This window comes from Phocoena sinus, chromosome 10 (genome assembly GCF_008692025.1).
Source record: "Phocoena sinus isolate mPhoSin1 chromosome 10, mPhoSin1.pri, whole genome shotgun sequence".
NCBI classification, from domain to species: domain Eukaryota; kingdom Metazoa; phylum Chordata; class Mammalia; order Artiodactyla; family Phocoenidae; genus Phocoena; species Phocoena sinus.
In genome coordinates, this window is record NC_045772.1 from 45,588,296 (window position 1) to 45,610,016 (window position 21,721).

General features: G+C 40.0%; 1 protein-coding gene across 1 annotated transcript in view; it reads right to left on the bottom strand.

Annotated features, from left to right (window-relative positions):
• The window catches only part of TRHDE (thyrotropin releasing hormone degrading enzyme), a 404,965-nt gene that overhangs the window by 375,243 nt on the left and 8,001 nt on the right, over positions 1–21,721 (bottom strand). Inside the window, exon 2 of the mRNA XM_032647249.1 lies at positions 17,108–17,381. Within this exon, the coding sequence (XP_032503140.1) occupies positions 17,108–17,381 (274 nt within the window). The remainder of the gene's footprint in view (positions 1–17,107; positions 17,382–21,721) is intronic.

Genomic DNA, 21,721 nt, shown 5'->3' on the forward strand with positions numbered 1-21,721 from the left:
ATATCAGTGAGTGAAAGGAGTCTTGATGAGCCCTCTGTCACCTCTTGAATACCTGCTCCAGGTTGGCTGCACACCTCCAGATGGAGTCATCTCCATAGCTTTCATACAGTCATCAACCACTATGTCATTCTTCTAGATCAGGGGTTCTCAATCAGGCGTGATTTTGCCAGGGCCCATTTGACAATGTCTGGAGACATTTGCAGTTGTCATGACTGCAGGGGCTACTAGCAACAACCGGGGAGAATCCAGGGATGCTGCTACACATCATATAATGCGCAGGACAGACCTCCACAACAAAATGTTATCCAATCCAAAATCAACAGTGCCAAAGGTTGAGAAACTGTTTCAAAGGGTGTTAAAAGAACCCCTTCCCCTACAGACACGTGGATAGAATGCCCAAATACACAGTCTCCGAGAAGCAGCTCGCATCTAGCTAGGACATAAGCTCTGTGAAGAAAGAGGCCATGCTTATTGTGTACAGCCCTGCGTCTGCCCTGTAGACATCCAATCTTAACATCTGTGAGACAGTACAGCGTAGCAGTGAGGAGCATGGGCTCTGCAGTAAGACCACTTACTAAAGTTTCCTAAGGTAATTATTATGAAGATTAAACGAGTTAATCCATGTAAAGTTCTTAGAACAGTATCTGACACATAATACATGATTAATAAAATAATGCTATTTTAAAATAAAGTAATAAATAAGACAATTTGGTGAAGGAATGAATAATTTTATGATGCCCCAATAGTGCAGAAAATCTCTTCCATCTTTTCCATCTTTCAACCTCTATGTCCTTTTGTTACAACCCACCTTAAATCATATCCTGATTAGTAGGAAATAACTTTATTTTTTGATATATGAACATAGATAATAGACACAGGATCTCCATGTCTTCAAATACCTTTCTTTCCCTGGTTTCCCACCCCCCACCTCCGGGAGCAATTCCTCTATAAATCTAAGAAGATTCCATCTTCCCACATATGACAGAACCACAGAGAAACATCCCTCACACCCTTCTTCCTTCCTCTCATAACGAGCTTATAAGTCACTTGCACAATGTTGGTAATCACAGGAAAAATAAACACCACAAATTTTTGCAACACTTTTTCACAGTGGCATTATGCTGGGGCGTCAAGGTGAAATAGCAGCGTTTCTTGTCTTCCCCCTCTGAATAATCCTCCTTGGCCTTTGAAAACTATCTTTTTTAAGCTGCTGCCACAAAGGCTCCCGTTTTACCCTCCTGTGCTCCTTCTCCATCCAGCCTACCTTAGCTAACTCACCAGCGAGACAGAAACTTAGCCTTGTCAGTATAGCTGCCATGCATTGAACATCCTTATGTGCCCAGTACTGTGATGGATGTTTCACTCCCATTGTCTCTTTTAAGTTTCTCAACAGTATTACCAGGCATGCATTTTTATCCCATTCCTATCAGAGAATGTGGCTCTAGTTGAGATATCTGCCTCTAGTAAGTGATGGAACCCAAAATCTAACCCCCATCTGCTAAACACCAATTCTATTTTCACTATCCTTCTTGACCCAACCTGTGCTTGACTCCTTTACGGCTTCCTGGAAAACACACATCATGTAATAGAATCCCTCCACTGTCGGCTGATTCTTTTACACAGGACTACCCCACGTACTCGTTGTTCACACTGCCTGTCCCTAGGGCAGGGGTCCCCAACCCCCAGGCCACGGACCGGTACCGTTCTGTGGCCTGTTAGGAACCAGATCGCACAGCAGGAGGTGAGCGGCAGGCTGGTGAGCGAGCAAAGCTTCAGCTGTATTTACAGCCGCTCCCCATCGCTGGCATTACCGCCTGAGCTCCACCTCCTGTCAGATCAGTGGCAGCATTAGATCCTCATAGGAGCGCGAACCCTACTGTGAAATGCGCATGCGAGGGATCTAGGTTGCACGCTCCTCGTTAGAGTCTAACACCTGATGATCTGAGATGGAGCTGAGGCCGTGATGCTAGCGCTGGGGAGCAGCTGCAAATACAGATTATCATTAGCAGAGAGGTTTGACTGTGCGGAGACCATAATAAATTGACTGCTTGCAGACTCATATCAAAACCCTATCAGTGAGTGGCAAGTGAAAACAAGCTCAGGGCTCCCACTGATTCTGCATTATGGCGAGTTGTATAATTATTTCATTGTATATTACAATGTAATAATAATAGAAATAAAGGGCACAATAAATGTGATGCACTTGATTCATCCCGAAACCACCCACCCCCCGCCCCAGTCCATGGAAAAACTGTCTTCCACGAAACCGGTCCCTGTTGCGAAAAAGGTTGCGGACCACTGCCCTAGGGAAAGGGGAGGTAAAAGAACTGCTTTCACCATGAGCATTTCAGACATTTCCACGAGGTCCTTCTGATGAAATTTCTCATTGTTTAATGAATTACTGAAAAATAAATAAATAAGAACACTTCTCCATTCAGGAAAAGTGTTCCTGATTCAAATGATTGTTTTTTCCTCTCTGAAATGCTCGGAGACACACCTGCATTAATTCTAGGCAAGTGTGGAGATAACCTAACTTTCAGCCTGACTTGCCATTTAAAAGATTTACATTTCATCAGAGAGACACATATAATAAATTTACCATATTAAAAAACAGAACACTGTATTTCTTCATTTTCTTTCTCTGGCATGACAGGCAAGTGTAGTGTTAAGTCAGAGCGGAAGAAAACATGAAATGCCTCACTCTGGCTAAGGCTCCACCTGAACCTAGAACTGTATGGAGAAGAGGGAGAGAAAGTAAGAGAGGAGGGGAAAGAAAGCGAAGAGAAAAACTAAAAAGTAAAGACACAGTACTAGAGCACTGTCCTCTCAGTCAAGCAACTGAAACTCTGAGGTTTTGCTTGATTACTTTTATTCCCTTGTCACCCAAATCAACACACTCATCAAGACCTATTGATTTTTCCTTCAAGCGCATCTTATAACACCCATGCCTTGAATATTTACTGAGTGACTGCTATGGGCAAGGGAATATGCTATATACCATGGAGTATATAGTATATACTAAACATAAAATTTCTGTAAGCTGCCCAGAATATATATATATATGTGTTATGTGATTATATGTATAATATAGTATATGAGTGTGTTTTTCCCTGGCAATAGTTCTTATCCTCACAGATCTTGCAATCTCATAAGTAAAAAAAAAAATATGTGCAGAAAACAACATAATAAATTTATTAGGACAATGATCCAAAGACAATTATAATTAAAGGGCTATTACAGTTCAAAGAAGAAAAAGAATCTAGCTAGGGCAAGGCTTCATGGCAAAAATGAAACCTAAAATTGCCTAGAAGAACAGTTAAGCTCTTGTGCTGGGGTAATTCCTTCTTGTCATATTAATATTCTTTAAAATCGCAATTCAATAATTAAAGTACAGCACTTCATGCAGTTATATTAAAAAAAAAAAGCTTCATTGCCATGTAAAAAAGACATAAGAACAATCAATGCATTTGCCTTCACCAGGTCTAAAGCACCATTATCCACACTCAGCCATGACCTTCTGGAGATGGGCTTTCAAAACTCCAGGCTTTCTTCCCTTCCAATGTATTTGGCATGCTCCTTCAAGATTAGTATTTCTTAAACCTCACTTGTATCATGTCATTCCCTTATCCTTTGGGGATCCTGACTTCTTTCCATTTCCAATCTAAACTTGTCTTTCTGACCTCACTCCATCTATTTACTTTCCCTTCCTGTGACTCCACCTTTCATCCTCCCTGGGATCCAGCCCACCTCCCTGGGTGTGAATGCTGGCTCTGTCACTGTGAGCCATGCAACCACGAGCCAGCTAGGTATTCACTCTCTCAGTGCCTCATTTTCCTCATCTAGAAAATGCAACAGTTCTTGCCTCAAAACATTAAATGATGTATTAGAACAGTGCCTGGCAGCTGCTAAGTACTCAATAAATGAAATACATATTTATCTGATGACTCCTGACAGGATATACTTCTTCCCTTTCATCATTATCATAATGTTATACTGGTTTTCCTTTGAGAAATTACCTCTCCCCAGATTCCATCTGCCCCTATGAAGGAATCCCAGAATCTACATCATCCCTGGAGATGGGCACTCTATTCAGGCAAAACAAATTGCTCCCTCTCTCTCTCCTGGGAATTTGAGGACTGCAGCCAAAACATTCGGATGACAGCGCCCCAAGAAGATAGGTAATTGGTAATTACTGTCTAGATGCTCAAGTCTGTTCTTCCCAAGACATAATTATTTAATTCTTTCCGGTGAGCTGGCCAGGATCCCACCACTGATTTTCTCTTTTGCTTAAGTTTTCCTGAGTTGCTTTCAGATACTTACAACCAACTAAGTGATATATTAATCATCTCACTCTGAAGAAAATCCCACGGTCATCCCTTCCTTAGACACTCTCTTCATCTCACAAAGAAGGCTCTCTAATTTGCCTTTCACCTTCCCATATTCACCCCTCCCTCAAGTTCCAATACCCTTCAGTAAGTATCTGTCCACATTGATCTCCTCTGTTCTTCCTTGACATCTGACATAGCACTGAATTTACCTTTCCTTTATAAAATTCTGCCTTGTACCATCCAGTATGTGGTAATGTGTTTACCTTGTCTAATCAACTGGCTCTTAAGCCCTTTGCAAATGAAATCTATACCTTATACATTGGTTTACAGCAGTATTTAACCTGGTTGATTACTGTTTGCTTTTGATTAACTGATTGACTAACTGGCTGATTGATTAACTGCAAAAAGTTGAGAACTTTTCCTCTCTGTCACTCAAAGTCCTACATCTTTGTGAACTTCTTACGCATTCTGCCCAGTCTGTTCTCTCTTTGGTCATCTTAACTATGCCAGGATTTTCCAATTATCTCAGTTTAGTACTGAACACAGTTGCCTAATACAGATTTGTGAATGGATAAAGCAATGGCTTTCTATGGTTTTAAGAAATGTGATAAGAAATAAATACTTTTCAGTGGCATGTGAACAGTACATTTGGATAGTGATTGGTTTTAGGCATTCACCAATCCCTCCCACCCCAATTGAACCTAATCAGAAAACAGCAGCATTTCACAGACCCAGCAAGTTTCCTCCTGCCATCTGGTCTGAAAAGGAAGTCAAGAAACATTAGTAGGGCTTCCCTGGTGGCGCAGTGGTTGAGAGTCCGCCTAGCCGATGCAGGGGACACGGGTTCGTGCCCCGGTCCGGGAAGATCCCACATGCCGTGGAGTGGCTGCGCCCGTGTGCCATGGCCGCTGAGCCTGCACGTCCGGAGCCTGTTGCTCCGCAACGGGAGAGGCCACAACAGTGAGAGGCCCGCGTACCGCAAAAAAAAAAAAAAAAAAAAAAAGAAACATTAGTAGGTGGCAGGGGCTAAACACAGTTCTATTAGTACTTGGATGTCTTCTTCCACTCTGAATATTCAGCTTTATATATCCAACCGAATACAAAGACCTTCCAGGAATAGTATTTGATTCTTCAGCTAGAATATTCCTCTTTGTTTCATGCAAGTTCCACCTCCAGAAATATTAATATATCTCGACCAAATACCCTAGTTAGTCTCTGAAATTTGACATCAAATCCTGTAAAAATCATTTGAATCTCAGTAACATCAACCTTTAGAATATAATTTAGTTTCATCATTTGTTTTCTATCATGATTACCCAGAGATTTTTTCTCTGGACTGAAGCACATTTTATGTCTGAGACCAGATGCAAAAGTCTGGATACTCTTTTCGTGTCAGCCATGATCTAAGACTCTCCACTTGTTTGCCATACCTCCACTTACTTCCTGTTCCTAGATCTTCAGGAAAGTTGAGCTAGACCATCATGACAGCTTTAATCAAACAGGAAAACTGATCCTGGTCAGGTAAATAATGGACAAAAGGAACTGACAGTCTCTTGAGAAAGGTGATAGGACATTTCGTATTATCCCCATGCTTCTACAGAAAATTCCTGATACGATCTGAAGCCCTCCCAAGCTCAAATCCTTTAATGCTTCCCTCTTCTTAAAGGATAAAATCAATGACATACAAATCCCTCCATGATCTGTCCCCTGCATAAATCTCCAACCTCATCTCTCACCACTTTCTTCCTCAATATTACAAAGTACTCTACCTCCCTTACATTATAAAGGATTGGGCAAAACAGTTCTTTAAAGTAAAAGTCCTAAAGAACTAGAAGTAAAAAGAAAAAGTAAAATCAAAAATAACAATAATAAATCTTAAGTTATAAGGAAAGTACACAGCAAAGAAAGGAAAGGCAAACTCTTTCAGATTAACAGATTATACGCTATCATGCTACTCTAGATATGCCGGGACCATATCTAAGAGGCAACTGGATTGGTGGCCTCCATGGCAACCACCCAAAATTTTAGCAGTACGATTGAGGGAAAGAGGATCACCACCAGAATCACCTCCTTTCTCTCTACCAAGAGAGAATCGACCGGGTTACGCACCACGTGATCCATCACACGCATCATCAAGCTTAAACATACTACAGCCATGAATACTCTACAATGACTAAACTGTTCTGTTTATTTTTATTTAAACCTTTTTCCTTTAGCCTCTATTAGCCTCTTCAATAGGTAGACTCTTAAACCTCAGAGCAGTAGATAAATCGTGGATTATGCAACAAAACCCATTATCATTCATCACTTAATCCACCATCAGCCCAGGCCAGCCACCAGGGGATGGAGATTTGCTGAGGCATGCACCACTACACCAACATCCCAATGGGAACCTTGGAGCTGGATAGTTCTATAAGCTCCTCCACTAACTAAATTCTGCCTACTCAGTCCTCTCCCTCTTCTGCTGTTGACACATCCCTCCAGCCTACCATTCTACCCTCTGTGTAAGTAATGTTCATTATCAACAGCTCATAGCGTTTACACAAACCCCTGACTCCTGCTACTTCTACTCACGTTCTCATCTATATTTAGATCCTCTCTCATCCACCCTCAGAGCCAGAGAGGGATGAGCACTTTCCTGACTCTTCCACTGCGACTTTTATACCACGATTCCTCCACTTTCATGAAAAAACTCTCCTCTTTTGAAGTTAACTGAGTTCGCTAATTCTCTTCCCCATCTAGGCCTCCAAGTGTGATACTCACACTTCAAAAGTCTGAAGCCTGCCTACAGCTTTCTTACTAACATTCTCAAGGATTTCCCCTCAATTGTTTTGATGTTTGTTCCAACACAGCCTTGGCGTTATTTTAACTCAGCTCCCTCCATGATTCTAACGTCAATCCCCTTCATCCATCCAACTTTGCAATAACATTCTTCCAACTCAATTAAACTGCAGTTAAAATTGCAATTAAACTGCAATTAAAATTCCTCCAACTCACCCTGAAATCTGAAACCTCGTTTCTGTGACAGCTTTCTACTTCATCCACTTCACCACTCTACTCTGACTTCTTATTCCCATAGTGACTTCTGTTCTTCATCTGTCCCAATCCATTTTCCATGACTATCACTCCCATTCTGGGTTCTCTTGCCTCTCTGGAAACCATGGCCTATACTTTCAACAATGTTTTCATCGTCACTCTAGATGTCGTACCCTCTTGATTGCTGGCCGTGTGTGCCTTGTCAGTCTCCCAGGTTGAATCTCCCACATCTGCTTTCTCTATTCCTATTCCTGGGTTCTTAAAACTTGCAGAAAGGTACAAAGGAGTGTTGGATATTTCCCCAACAAAGACAAACTATTAAACATCTGGTAGCTCTTCGGTTACTGTCTGGAAACGTTTGTTTTGTTGTTGTTCTCTTCTACAGATTCAGCACTCCTATATCTAAAAACCACTTGCACCAGGCTCTGCATACATGTATTTTCTTATCCTTTCCCTTAACGAGCACTCTTAAGGACATAGTCTACAGTCACTACCTCCATTTGTCCACTCTACACTCACTCCTTAACAGAACCCATCGGCTCTATTCCTACCACACTAATGAAATTTAAGGAGGTTCATCAATTACATTTTTTTTTCTTTTTAACTTCTCAAACTCCTTGACTCCAATAAACTACTGACCTGGCCACATAGCCTGCTGACAAGAGTACAGATCTGACTAGATGACCCCAGCCTGGCTCAGGCATAGCTCTCATGCAGCAGGGGTGAGCTGGGAACCAAAATTCCATCACAGGCACCTAGGTGGCAGCCAGGGCCGCCTAGCCAATAGCCCAGCTATCACCAGCACTCAGAGGCTTTCCTTTCTTGTTAGAGGACAGAGACAATTGCTGGTCTTTCGGTTTATAAGAAACACCCCCATTTCTCCTCCCCTGTACTAGATCCTCCAGAGCCTCGACTCGGCACTGAATCCAGTCCCCTGTTTGGCAGTAAAACTTTACCTCTCAGTACTCAGCTCTCCTTAACAACATCTTCCAACAAAGTGCCTAAAAAGTGAAGAGACCTCTATTGCAACATTCACTATTTTACATTCAATATTGGTCAAAATTACTTCTCATGAATTTTCACGCCCTATATATTAACCTAACCAAAAGGTTTTGGAAACTCCTGACACTGTGACTTCTCCGAAGGGAATTCACTTATTTAGATGTCCAATGGACTTTCACTGAGTACCTCTCATTTTCTATATACAATAGGGATGGCTGATCTTACAAAGATGAGTAAGGTATGGCGCCTGACCTCAAGGAGTCCACAGTCCAGAGGAGCAAAGAGGCCAGCAAGAAAGGACTATAAACAGAGAGATAATGACTGTGAGAGATAAGTGTACAAAGTCTTCTAAGAGTAGGGAGAAGGAGGAAGATTATCTCTTCTAGGGATAATCAAGAAGCCTCCCCTTATATTCCTAAATAAATTGTAACCCAACTCTTTTGTCACTACTTCTTTTTTCTTTCTCTATGGACCATTACTGTATTCGACTGCATTGTAATGCAATCGAAACAAAAGGACCCCTATTATTACCATGGACTTTTTTTAACTGGATTTTTTATCAAGGATTTTTTAAGACCTTAGAGTACATTAGCCTACACTCTTCTACTCCTGTTAAAAAGAGACCTAAATTTTATTTCCAGTAGGAAACTACATTGAATAACATGTTTTAAGTGTGTATACACAATGTCACTAGAACCCTAGCATCACAAATGTGCATCACATGTATGAGCGTGCATACTTTCCTGGGTATAGGTATATGTACACATACACCATCACTGTAAATTTCGTGTATCCTTCCTATTGTAGTCAGTCCACACATGCACAAAAATAACCTGAAAAATATGTTTAGGGCACTAGTAGTTGTTTTTTGCTCAGCATCTCTTCTCTAGAAATGCCTGTTGTTTTGGTAACGTATATTCCCATTCACAAGGTGAAGCAGAAGATGTCATGGTCCTGTGATGTGCATTCTCTAGACACAGTGACCAGAGATGATCATATGGCTCAAACAAGGACCATCAATACACTCCCCATGAGTTTGGAAACTTATAAAGGTCAGTTTCCCTCTTGGGGCCTTCATGTCAATATGCAAAACTTGGGAACTTCTGGCAGCAACATTCTACCATGTGACTCAAAGAACAGAGGAAGCCTGTCCACAGTGAGAGAGCTAAGCAAAGCAGAAGAAGCACTGACAAAGACCTGAAACAGGATTCCCGAGTTTCTCACAGTGCTCAAACTTCTTATAAATTTCCCTTTTTTGCTTAAGCTCAAATTGAGTTTCTATCACTTGCTAATTAAAAAAAAATGCTGACTAATAAAATTCTATATAATCAGTTATATAATAGGAGGAAAATATCACTCAAGTAGTGTAGGTTGTGCATCCAATTGGCCAAAAAAAAATGAAAACTCTCACCGGTTGTGATAACCAGTTCAGAATACATAGTGAATCTGGAGGACAGAAACTATAGAGATGTGATTACCTTAAACATTAAAGTCGTTCTTGACTCTTTGCTCTTCTTCTTCCCCAATGTTTACTTTTTCCTATCTTTTATCCCTCACCAAGTCCTACCAATTCTTTCTTTTAAATGCCTTTCATAACTACACCATCTTATCCATTTAAATTATAATTACCCTAGTCCAGACTTTCTTAGCTAAATGGACCCCCATTTCCAGTCTCGTCATATCCACATATTTTGCATGCTTCTCTCCAGGAGATTATAAAAATTATACATATCATGCTTCCGGTTCTTCAATTTCCAGTGGATCTTACTGTTAACTGAATAATAATTTTAAAATTTAGCCAGGCATCAAGTCCTTTCATAATCTAGATTCCATCTACCTCTCAAACTTACATATCCCTACTCCTTTCTATGACTTCTGAATATATCATCAACTTAATTGTCATCAACAGAGTGAGTACAATGTGTCAGGCACTATGCTTGTGATTTTATAATCCCTGTAATACTTATAACAACTGATTTTTTCCAATGAGCCTTCAAATTCTTTGACACTATTCCCATTGAAAGATGGGGACTATGTCCCCTCCACTAGAATCCGGACCAATCTAAGTTTGCAAGTAACAAAATGCATCAAGAGTGACACTGTTAACTTCTTAGGCTAGGTCTGAAAGGATAATACAGCCTCTGCCTTGCTAAAAGGAAGAGAGGGAAAAAAAGATGGTGACTAATACATTCTATACAACCATTTATAATGGAATGAACAGGCAGTGTGCATCTCTCGGTACACTCACCTTTGGAGGACTGAATCACCAGTAACAAGGCTGACAAACATTAGGCTGCAAAGAAGCTCAGGCCACATAGGGAGACCATTCATAGATGCTCTAGATAAAAGCCCCAAATGAGGGCCCAGGCAACAGCCAACAACAAGTAAACACAGTTAGTAAAGATTGCCCCCAGATGATTCTGGCCCCGAGCTGTCAAGTCACTCCCAGTGGGACAAGCCTTCCCAGCTCAGATGCTTCAGATGCTTCATCATTAGTGTATAGGAATACTAGAGATTTCTGTGCATTAATTTTGTATCCTGCTACTTTACCAAATTCATTGATTAGCTCTAGTAGTTTTCTGGTAGCATCTTTAGATTCTCTATGTATAGTATCATGTCATCTGCAAACAGTGACAGCTTTACTTCTTCTTTTCTGATTTGGATTCCTTTTATTTCTTTTTCTTCTGTGATTGCTGTGACCAAAACTTCCAAAACTATGTTGAATAATACTGGTTAGAGTGGAGAACCTTGTCTTGTTCCTGATCTTAGTGGAAATGGTTTCAGTTTTCCACCATTGAGAACAATGTTGGCTATGGGTTTGTCATATATGGCCTTTATTATGTTGAGGTAAGTTCCCTCTATGCCTGCTTTCTGGAGCGTTTTTATCATAAATGGTGCTGAATTTTGTTGAAAGCTTTCTCTGTATCTACTGAGATGATCATATGAGGCAAACTTTATTTTAAAGTCTATTTTGTCTGATATGAGAATTCCTACTCCAGCTTTCTTTAGATTTCCATTTGCATGGAATATCTTTTTCCATCCCCTCACTTTCAGTCTGTTTGTGTTCCTAGGTCTGAAGTGGGTCTCTTGTAGACAGCATATATATAGGTCTTGTTTTTGTATCCATTTAGCCAGTCTGTGTCTTTTGGTTGGAGCATTTAATCCTTTTACATTTAAGGTAATTGTCAATATGTATGTTCCTATTACCATCTTCTTAATTGTTTTGGGTTTGTTATTGTAGGTCTTTTCCTTCTCTTGTGTTTACTGCCTAGAGAAGTTCCTTTAGCATTTGTTGTAAAGCTGGTTTGGTGGTGCTGAATTCTCTTAGCTTTTGCTTGTCTGTAAACGTTTTAATTTCTCCATCAAATCTGAATGAGATCCTTGCTGGGTAGAGTAATCTTGGTTGTAGGTTTTTCCCTTTCATCACTTACAATATGTCCTGCCATTCCCTTCTAGCTTGCAGAGTTTCTGCTGAAATATCAGTTGTTAGCCTTATGGGGATTCCCTTGTATATTATTTGTTGTTTTTCCTTTGCTGCTTTTAATATTTTTTCTTTGTCTTTAATTTTTGATAGTTTGATTAATATGTGTCTTGGCATGTTTCTCCTTGGATTTATCCTGTATGGGATTCTCTGTGCTTCCTGGACTGAATTGACTATTTCCTTTCCCAAATTAGGGAAGTTTTCAACTATAATCTCTTATAATATTTTCTCAGACCCTTTCTTTTTCTCTCCTTCTTCTGGGACCCCTATAATTCAAATGTTGGTGCGTTTAATGTTGTCCCAGAGGTCTCTGAGACTGTCCTCAATTCTTTTCATTCTTCTTTCTTTATTCTGTTCTGCTGTAGTTATTTCCATTATTTTATCCTCCAGGTCACTTTTCCGTTATTCTGCCTCAGTTATTCTGCTATTGATTCCTTCCAGAGAACTTTTAATTTCATTTGCTGTGTTCTTCATCATTGTTTGTTTGCTCTTTAGTTCTTCTCGGTCCTTGTTAAACTTTTCTTGTACTTTCTCCATTCTATTTCCAAGATTTTGGATCATCTTTACTCTCATTACTCTGAATTATTTTTCAGGTAGACTGCCTACTTCCTTTTCATTTGTTTGGTCTGGTGGGTCATTGCCTTGCTCCTTCATCTGCTGTTTGTTTCTCTGTCTTCTCATTTTGCTTAACTTACTGTGTTTGGGGTCTCCTTTTTGCAGGCTGCAGGTTCATAGCTCCCATTGTTTTTGGTGTCTGCCCCCAGTGGCTAAGGTTGGTTCAGTAGGTTGTGTAAGCTTCCTTGTGGAGGGGACTGGTGCCTGTGTTTTGGTGGATGAGGCTGGATCTTGTCTTTCTGGTGGGAAGGACCACGGCCGGTGGTGTGTTTTGGGGAGTCTGTGACCTCATTATGATCTTCAGCAGCCTCACTGCTAATGGGTGGGGTTGTGTTCCTGTCTTTCTAGTTGTTTGGCATAGGGTGTCCAGCACTCTAGCTTGCTGGTCATTGAGTGGAGCTGGGTCTTAGCGTTGAGATGGAGACCTCTGGGAGAGCTTTCGCTGTTTGATATTATATGGAGCCAGGAGGTCTCTGGTGGACCAATGTCCTGAACTCAGCTCTCCCACCTCAGAGGCACAGGCCTGACACCCAGCTGGAGCACCAAGATCCTGTAAGCCACATGGCTCAGAAGAAAAGGGAGAAAAAAAGAAAGAAAGAAAGAAAAGTAAATAAAATAATATAAAGTTATTAAATTTAAAAAATTATTAAAAATAAAAAAAAGTAAAACGTAATAAAAGAAAAGAAAGAAAGAAGAAATGGAAAGACAGAGCACTAGGACAAATAGTAAAAGCAAAGCTATACAGGGCTTCCCTGGTGGCGCAATGGTTGAGAGTCCACCTGCCGATATAGGGGACACGGGTTCGTGCCCTGGTCTGGGAAGATCCCACGTGCCGCGGAGTGGCTGGGCCCATGAGCCATGGCCGCTGAGCCTGCGCATCTGGAGCCTGTGCATCCAGAGCCTGTGCTCCGCAACAGGAGAGGCTACAGCAGCGAGAGGCCCATGTACCACAAAAAAAAAAAAAAAAGCGAAGCTATACAGACAAAAATCACACAAAGAAGCACACACATACACACTCACAAAAAGAGAAAAAGGAAAAAATATATATATCTATATATATTTTTTTAAAAAAGGAAGAGAGCAACCAAATCAATAAACAAATCTACCTATGATAGTAAACTCTAAATATTAAACTAAGATAAACATAAAACCAGAAACAAATTAGATGCAGAAAGCTAACCCCAAGTCAACAGTTGCTCCCAAAGTCCACCGCCTCAATTTTGGGACGATTCGTTGTCTATTCAGGTATTCCACAGCTGCAGGGCACATCAAATTGATTGTGGAGCTTTAATCCACTACTCCTGAGGCTGCTGGAAGACATTTCCCTTTCTCTTGTTTGGTCGCACAGCTCCTGGGTTTCAGCTTTGGATTTGGCCTTGCCTCTGCATGTAGGTCGCCTAAGGGCATCTGTTCTTCCCTCAGACAGTACGGGGTTAAAGAAGCAGCTGATTGGGGGCTCCGGCTCACTCAGGCTGGGAGGAGGAAGGGGTACAGAATGCGGGGCGAGCCTGTAGCGGCAGAGGCCAGCATGACATTGCAACAGCCTGAGGTCCCATGCATTCTCCGGGGGAAGTTGTCCCTGGATCATGGGACCCTGGCAGTGGCGGGCTGCACAGGCCCCCAGGACGGGAGGTGTGGATAGTGACCTGTGCTTGCACACAGGCTTCTTGGTGGCTGAAGCAGCAGCCTTAGCATCTCATGCCCGTCTCTGGGGTCTGTGCTGATAGCTGTGGCTTGCGCCCGTCTCTGGAGCTCGTTTAGGTGGTGCTCTGAATCCCCTCTCCTCACGCATCCTGAAACAATGGTCTCTTGCCTCTTAGGCAGGTCCAGACTTTTTCCCGGACTCCCTCCCGGCTAGCTGTGGCATACTAGCCCCCTTCGGGCTGTGTTCACGCAGCCAACCCCGGTCCTCTCCCTGGGATCTGACTTCCGAAGCCCGAGCCTCAGCTCCCAGCTCCCACCCGTCCAGGTGGGTGAACAGACAAGCCTCTCAGGCTGGTGAGTGCTGGTCGGCACCGATCCTCTGTGTGGGAATCTCTCTGCTTTGCCCTCTGCACCCCTGTCGCTGCACTCACCTCCGTGGCTCCAAAGCTTCCCCCCTCCGCCACCCCCCGTCTCCGCCCAAGAAGGGGATTCCCAGTGTGTGGAAACCTTTCCTCCTTCACAGCTCCCTCCCAGAGGTGCAGGTCCCGTCCCTATTCTTTTGTCTCTGTTTTTCCTTTTTTTTTTTTTTGCCCTACCCAGGTACGAGGGGAGTTTCTTGCCTTTTGGGAAGTCTGAGGTCTTCTGCCAGCGTTCAGTCGGTGTTCTGTAGGAGCTGTTCCACATGTAGATGTATTTCTGATGTATTTGTGGGGAGGTAGGTGATCTCCGCGTCTTACTCCTCTGCCATCTTGAAGGTCTCTCCAGAAAACCAGGTTTTATACTTTAGTTCCACAGTTGATAAACAAGGGTTCCCAACAGCAATTTTATTCTCCTTTTTACTATGCTTAGTATTTTTAGATTGTAGAGCAAATTTTTATTTCAGTTGACCTTCCAATGTTCTCTGGTAGCATGTTTTATATTTTCCACATAAAAATAAGTAGGAATTTTTTAATGTTTACTAATTACTTGAATTCTTGAATTCTTAACTCTAATAAAAGTCACATCTAAATAATTAGGGTGTGTCCTGGTTTTAAATATGGATCACTTAGCAACAAGCATAATTGTATATAGCTGAGAATAGTTTTAGGATATTTTAAAGAAATCATACTAGGAAAAACACTTCCAATGTACCCTATGCTCCTAACAGACCCACATCAAGTAGTCAGTCATCAACTTTTGAAGATGTATAAGGGAATGATATGTCATTTTCTGTGTATGGTCCAACATGTATAGCCTTGAAGTATCCACAGGAGACATCAACAAACATCAGAGGAATTCAACATACCAAATAAGAAGTCCAAAAGAGTAAAATATCTTTTTTCTAGCCTTCTACAGCCAGCATGTAAGGTACTGTTTTAATGATTATGTAGATTAATTCACTATACACAGTTCTTTAATAATGGCATTAATTTTGTATGCAGGCAGATTTTATTTTTTAAATGGGTTCCACAGTGATGTAAACTGAAAGTAACGGTGAGAAAAATTTATTTAGCCAAACCCATTATTCAATATTTAGGCTGTTATGGAGCTATGAACTTCCTACAAAATAAGAATATAGATTTCTGTACACTTCTTCTGTTATGTTTGAGCAACACCAAATATGATGGCCACCGGATGGACAGAATCATTACCTGAATTCTCATATCGACACACGGGTGAAATGGTGAAACAGAGCTCCTAGGGCATGGGGAGGGGGGCAGGGTGGGTAGAGTCCCAAATTTGGGATCAGACCAATAGAAGTTTTTCTTGCAGCCCTACCACTTGCTTACTTTTTACTCTGGTAAAGTTACTTCATCTCTTTAAATCTAAATTTACTTTATTCACTTGGAAAAATGGAATTATAATACCTTGCTTTAGGATTGACATGAAAATTTAAATAAATGCATATTTATTGTGTAGGCCATTGAAATGAGGAGAAAGTTCTTAAGAGGCATGACCTGACTTAATCTAACGCAATACAGTAACATGTAAAAAGTGCCTAGAACACCATGCTGTTATAAATGTTAATGATCCTAAAGAATCCAACTGATTCTTGTTATAAATTTAATACAGAGAGTGAATTCTCTAGGCTTCCCTTATATCACCCTTCTCTAAGTACATATTTCTATACACTTGCATACTATGGGCTAAAAGAAGCTTTGTACCTTACAGAAATTCTAGCACACTGGCAGAAGAACTTATGTACAAAAATGTTCACTGAGCATTGTTGTTAATCAATGAAAATCAGAAAAAAATTAAAATGTTCATTTATAGGAGGATGACAAATTTTGATATATTCACTCAACCATTCTATTCAGATAAACCACAAAAACAAAATTTTAAGCAAAAAATAAAATAAAGTTGCAGAATGATATCTATAATATAAAACCACTTATATGAAATTTTAAAGCATGGAATGTATTGTAAATAGATTTATACTTAATAATTAATAATATACTTAATAATTGTGTGATAAGGTGCATGGAAATGGCAAAATCCAAATTCAGGGCAAGGCAGGAGGTAGGAAGCAAGGCAATGAGATCAGGCAGGTGTCCAAAGAGGGCTTCAACTCTATCCAATATGCTTTACTTTCTCAAAAAACAAATTAGACTGAAGCAAAGATGGTAAAATGTTTAGATTCTATAGAGCTGGCTAGTAGAAGTTTATTATATTATTCTCCACATTTTCTGTATATTTGAAATATTTTACAGTAAAAAGAAGCTTTACCATCATGTAAATAAAAAGAGGCAATTTCCCATAACAGACAATAGTTGTTCCAGAGATACTCAGGCGATGAAGAACGACAGGAATGGCAGGGGTGGGGAGGTGATTAAAGTAATAAGAGGGCTGAGTATAGAAGAGAAGCTCCTCTCTGACTCTGAAACCAGGAAGATAATTTTCCTTCCAAGGATTAAGGAAGGAATTCAGCTATGTAAGTTGTGAAGAGAATAGAAATGATTCATTGTTAATCCAGAAATCAGTGTACATTATCCAGAAACAACATTAAGCTTGAAATACTTACTACAACCCCGGTCTTGGTGGTAGTTTCTCTGTATGTGAAGTTGCAAATTGCCCAGGCTAAATAATACGTGGACATGAGAGGGGTCTGTGAAAAGTGATCCGTAACCCATCCATCTTCCTCAAACACGGAAGTTTCCACCGGCATATTGGATAAAGATAAATAGGTTGCTTGATGCTTGATGCTGATTTTGAAAGTAGCCTTGTAGATTGGCTCATCAAAACAAGGAAATGCCTTTCTGGCATGTGTAGGCGAAAACTGAGTAACGCCAAGGAACCTGGAAAAAAGAAAATGACATTCTCAATTACATTTGTGACTTGAGTTAAGTTATAACCACTTTATATGCTTCTGCTTATAAAATAATATGCTTTAGCAAAATTACAAGACAGTTTTTTTCTGAATCAAACTTAAGTGCATGAATAGCATGGAAGCATACTTCATACATATTTCCCCAACAATGAAAATTCTTCAGGGAACTTTTGTCTCAACTAAAGGAAATTCTCTAAACCCAGAGCCATGCTTATTAGACAAAATATTACACTTTACAGAAAAACAACTCATCATCATATTGGCAAGTACTGGAAAATAATGGCTCTCATTTTTGGTATGCCTCAGTCTCCTCTCCGAAACTGTACAACCAGTAAAGACAACGAAATCAAAATCCAAAACTTGTCATCAGATACAAGTAGGGCATAGACCATCACTGAGAAACATCTATGTCCTCAAATCTCAGTCTCAAATGGCCTGATTTTGTTAAGGAAAAGCATTTTGAAATCTGACAAAACTTGGTCTGCATTCTGGCTCCACAACATTTCTTAGCCGAATCATCTTGGATGATTACTAAATTTCCCTAAGGTGTACATGTTCATTGCTTAAAAGGAAATAATCATGCCTAACTTAAAAAGCATTGTAAAGCTTAGTAGAATGGAAAAGGGGATGTAAAGCACCTATCACTGTGAATAGATGAACAGCACCCAGAAGGCAGTTAATAAGCAGCAGCCACTGATTCACAATATCTTCAACCTTTCTTGGAGTGCTATAATATACATTTACATAGAATAATCCAGATACCATTGGTTTTTACCACCCATGATGTATAGTTACTATATAAATTATATGTTATTATATGTTAATATAATAAAGTAAATTAACTAATAAATATCTATATAATAAATACATCAATGTGTGCACATATATATATAAAATATTTAATGCCCTCAAGTTTTCAGATCAAGCTGCAAAGTTGCATCTCATTAAAACTCCAGAAGCACCCTCTACATTCTTTCACTGTTATGGTTACAAATCAAAACACTCAAACTAAGTACTTGAAGAAGGACACACTTTTAACTTAAAAATGGGGCCGGGCTTCCCTGGTGGCGCAGTGGTTGAGAGTCCGCCTGCCGATGCAGGGGACGCGGGTTCGTGCCCCGGTCTGGGAGGATCCCACGTGCCGCGGAGCGGCTGGGCCCGTGAGCCATGGCCGCTGAGCCTGCGCGTCCGGAGCCTGTCCTCCGCAACGGGAGAGGCCACAGCGGTGAGAGGCCCGCGTAACGCATTAAAAAAAAAAAAAAAAAAAAAAAAAAAATGGGGCCACTATTTATGAAAACATTCATGACATAAATTAAACTTTTAAAATGATACTAGTTAAAACTGGACATAAGTCAATAACAGACCCTTCATAAAACATTACTGAGTGCTACAAGTCATTTCTTTAAAAGGCTCTTTCCCCCATAGTAGTTCTGCCACCCCTCCCCTCTCCATCATCCACAGTGTTCATGGTTAATCTCACATGGCACACTTTCCCACTGAGCCAAAACTTGGCCTTAAAATTATTCTCAGCACAGCACTTCAGGCAGTTACTACCAATCAGTAGGTGTTGACATGTGTATTGAATCTTACCGGCTATCCCTGGCTCAAACCATGAAATGTAAATGTTTATACTTTTTTAAAATTATGAAGCTTACGTGCATTATTGAGGGCTTGCTTTTTAAAAGTTTAGTTTTGAAACAGAGAAAAATAAGACATTTTCAAGATTAATTGTATATTTGTTCTGAGAGAGGGGAATTGAGAATTATCTTGAAATAGTACTGGGCTGCTGCATACCAGGATTGGATAAATCACTTAACTACCTGAGTCTATTTTTTCATTAGTAGAAGGACAATAATATTTTCTAGGCCTCCCTTACAAAACTGTCGAGATGATAAAATGGGGTAATGTATAGGAAAGAAGTTTTAACTATAAATCTTCAGAAAAATATAAGGTTAAAGTTGGAAGCAATCTTAGAAACAAATTGTCCAGCTCTCATAAATTCCTAAAATGAAAAAGTAGTTCCAGTAGGGTTAAGTGATTTCTCCAAAGTTACACAGGAAATTAGCGCAAAGCTGGGTCTAGAATTCACATTTTCTGTGTATGAGTAAAAGGTAATTTTATTTCAAAGACAGTAAAATTAATCTTTAGCCATAATTTACAAACAATGTTTTAATTTGACTATTGGTAATAAAGGTTCTTCTTTCCAAACTTGCCAGCATCTTGGTAATATTTTTCCTATTTTCTACTGATAGTAATATAGTTCTTGCTTAACGGAGTGTCAGTAACTTTTAATTAAGATGCACCCATTTACAATTTGCACGTGCTTTTGTCTTACATATGTGCTTGAATCTTATCTTTCTTATTAAAATGTCCACTGAGCTTTATATTTCTTTACTGAGGCTATTTAAAAGATACCTATGGAATTTAATATATGAGGAAAAGTGTTCCCTTTTAACTTTCAAGTACCTGAGAAATCCAATCCCAGTCACTGAGCAAATAGATATTGTCTGCTATGTGTGATTTTCACTCTATTAGGTGTGTGGTAGGATTTTTTTTTTTAAAGATATAACCATTTTTGTCCTTGAGGCCTTTGCAATCTACCTGAAAAGGGAAATATATATAATACATAAGACACAACTAATAATACTAGGGGAAAGTTCTGCAAGAGTTCAACAGAGAGGCTGTACTTAGAATGTATGAGTCATTAAGTAAAAAATCAAAGGCGTCTTTGGTATTAAGTAATTAAAGGGTAGGAATTTATCAGATGTAGAAGATCTAAATACCTCTGGGCTAATGAGAAATTAATAAGCCAAATATTTATGCAGAAGAATCATGCTGTACTCAAGTCTCTTTTTGCCTCATATAGTAAGTAAATATGTCAGTAAGGCTAGCAATTTAAATAGCTGATTCTCAGAGTTGAAAGGAACTATAAAGATCATCTAGTGACTTTTCCTGCAATTAATATTCTTAATGAATTCCTACACACAGTATATATCTATGCACTGAGGGCCACATATATTTGATAATGTCTAAATGAGGAAATACCAATTTCACAGTCTGGCACCTGAGGACGACTGCAATTGAATTTCAATTCAGTATTTAGCAAATCAAAACAAGCCCCTTGGAAACAAGAGCAGTTAGACTAGATTACACTTAGGGTCTTTTCCAAGCTTGAGATCCTATAACTGAATAAAAATTTAAAATAAAAGATTCCCTGAATTTGATGAGATGTTTTTAAAATATTAAATTACGTTACTGCTAAATGGCTTTTTGCTACAAGATCTATTATAACGCATTTGCTTTTCTTAGTCACCATTTTTGAGTGTTCAACGCTTGCAGAGAAAATGATAAATAGATGTGCTTCCTTCCCTCAAAGAGTTTATACTCCAATAAAATAAATAAAACATATGCCTAAACGGGTATCGTACAAAAAGCCATGACAACGAAGGAAAATGCATGAAGAAATTACATCTTCCAAAGCAAGGTTTATCAACCTTGGCACTACTGACTTTTTTTTTTTTAATGTTAAGTATTGGTGATTCAGTGGTAGAATTCTCGACACTACTGACATAACGAGGGTGGATAACTATCCTTTGTCGGGGCCATCTTGTGCTTAGCGGCATCCCTGGCTTCTACCACTAGATGCCAGTAGCACCCCCTCTCTCCCGTTGTGACAACTGAAACGTCTCCGGACATTGCAGATGTCCCCTGGGAGGCAGAACTGACCCCGCTGAGAACCACCAGTCTTAAGAACTGAAGGAAGGCTTTATGGAGGAGGAAGCGTAAATTCCTGGGTAGTATGGGTCACAGACACATTGGAGAAGTGAGCCAATTGACTACTGGTAGCACAGAAATAAACCTTTAAAAAAGTTTTGCTTCACTTATGAAGTTCGCACCCTGTCTGCTCTCTTCCAGGTTCCGATTTTCTCAGAGCCCAGTGTTGCCGTCTACCTCGAACACCTACCTCTCTCACCCTTGATAGTCTCTTTTCTAACAAAGAGAGCCAGTTTCAGGCTCAGTGTCCCCAACAGGCAACAGTGTCTGTTGGATTTCAGAAACATAATCTTGTCTTCGCTGCGTATATTTTAGGGTTGCCTTCAACCGGCGGAAGTGAGACTGCTTTCCTGCTTACCATTAGTAGAAACGCCAGAGACCTCTAGCGAAAGGGATTCGGAGCAGAAAATAATAAGTTTGGTTTCTGAGCAAATTTCAGGTGGAGTTTGAGGTGGTAGCAGTACACCAGGTAGAAAAAAATACAAAAAATTAATTCAAAATAGAGAACATTTTAATATAGAATAAGGATGTGAA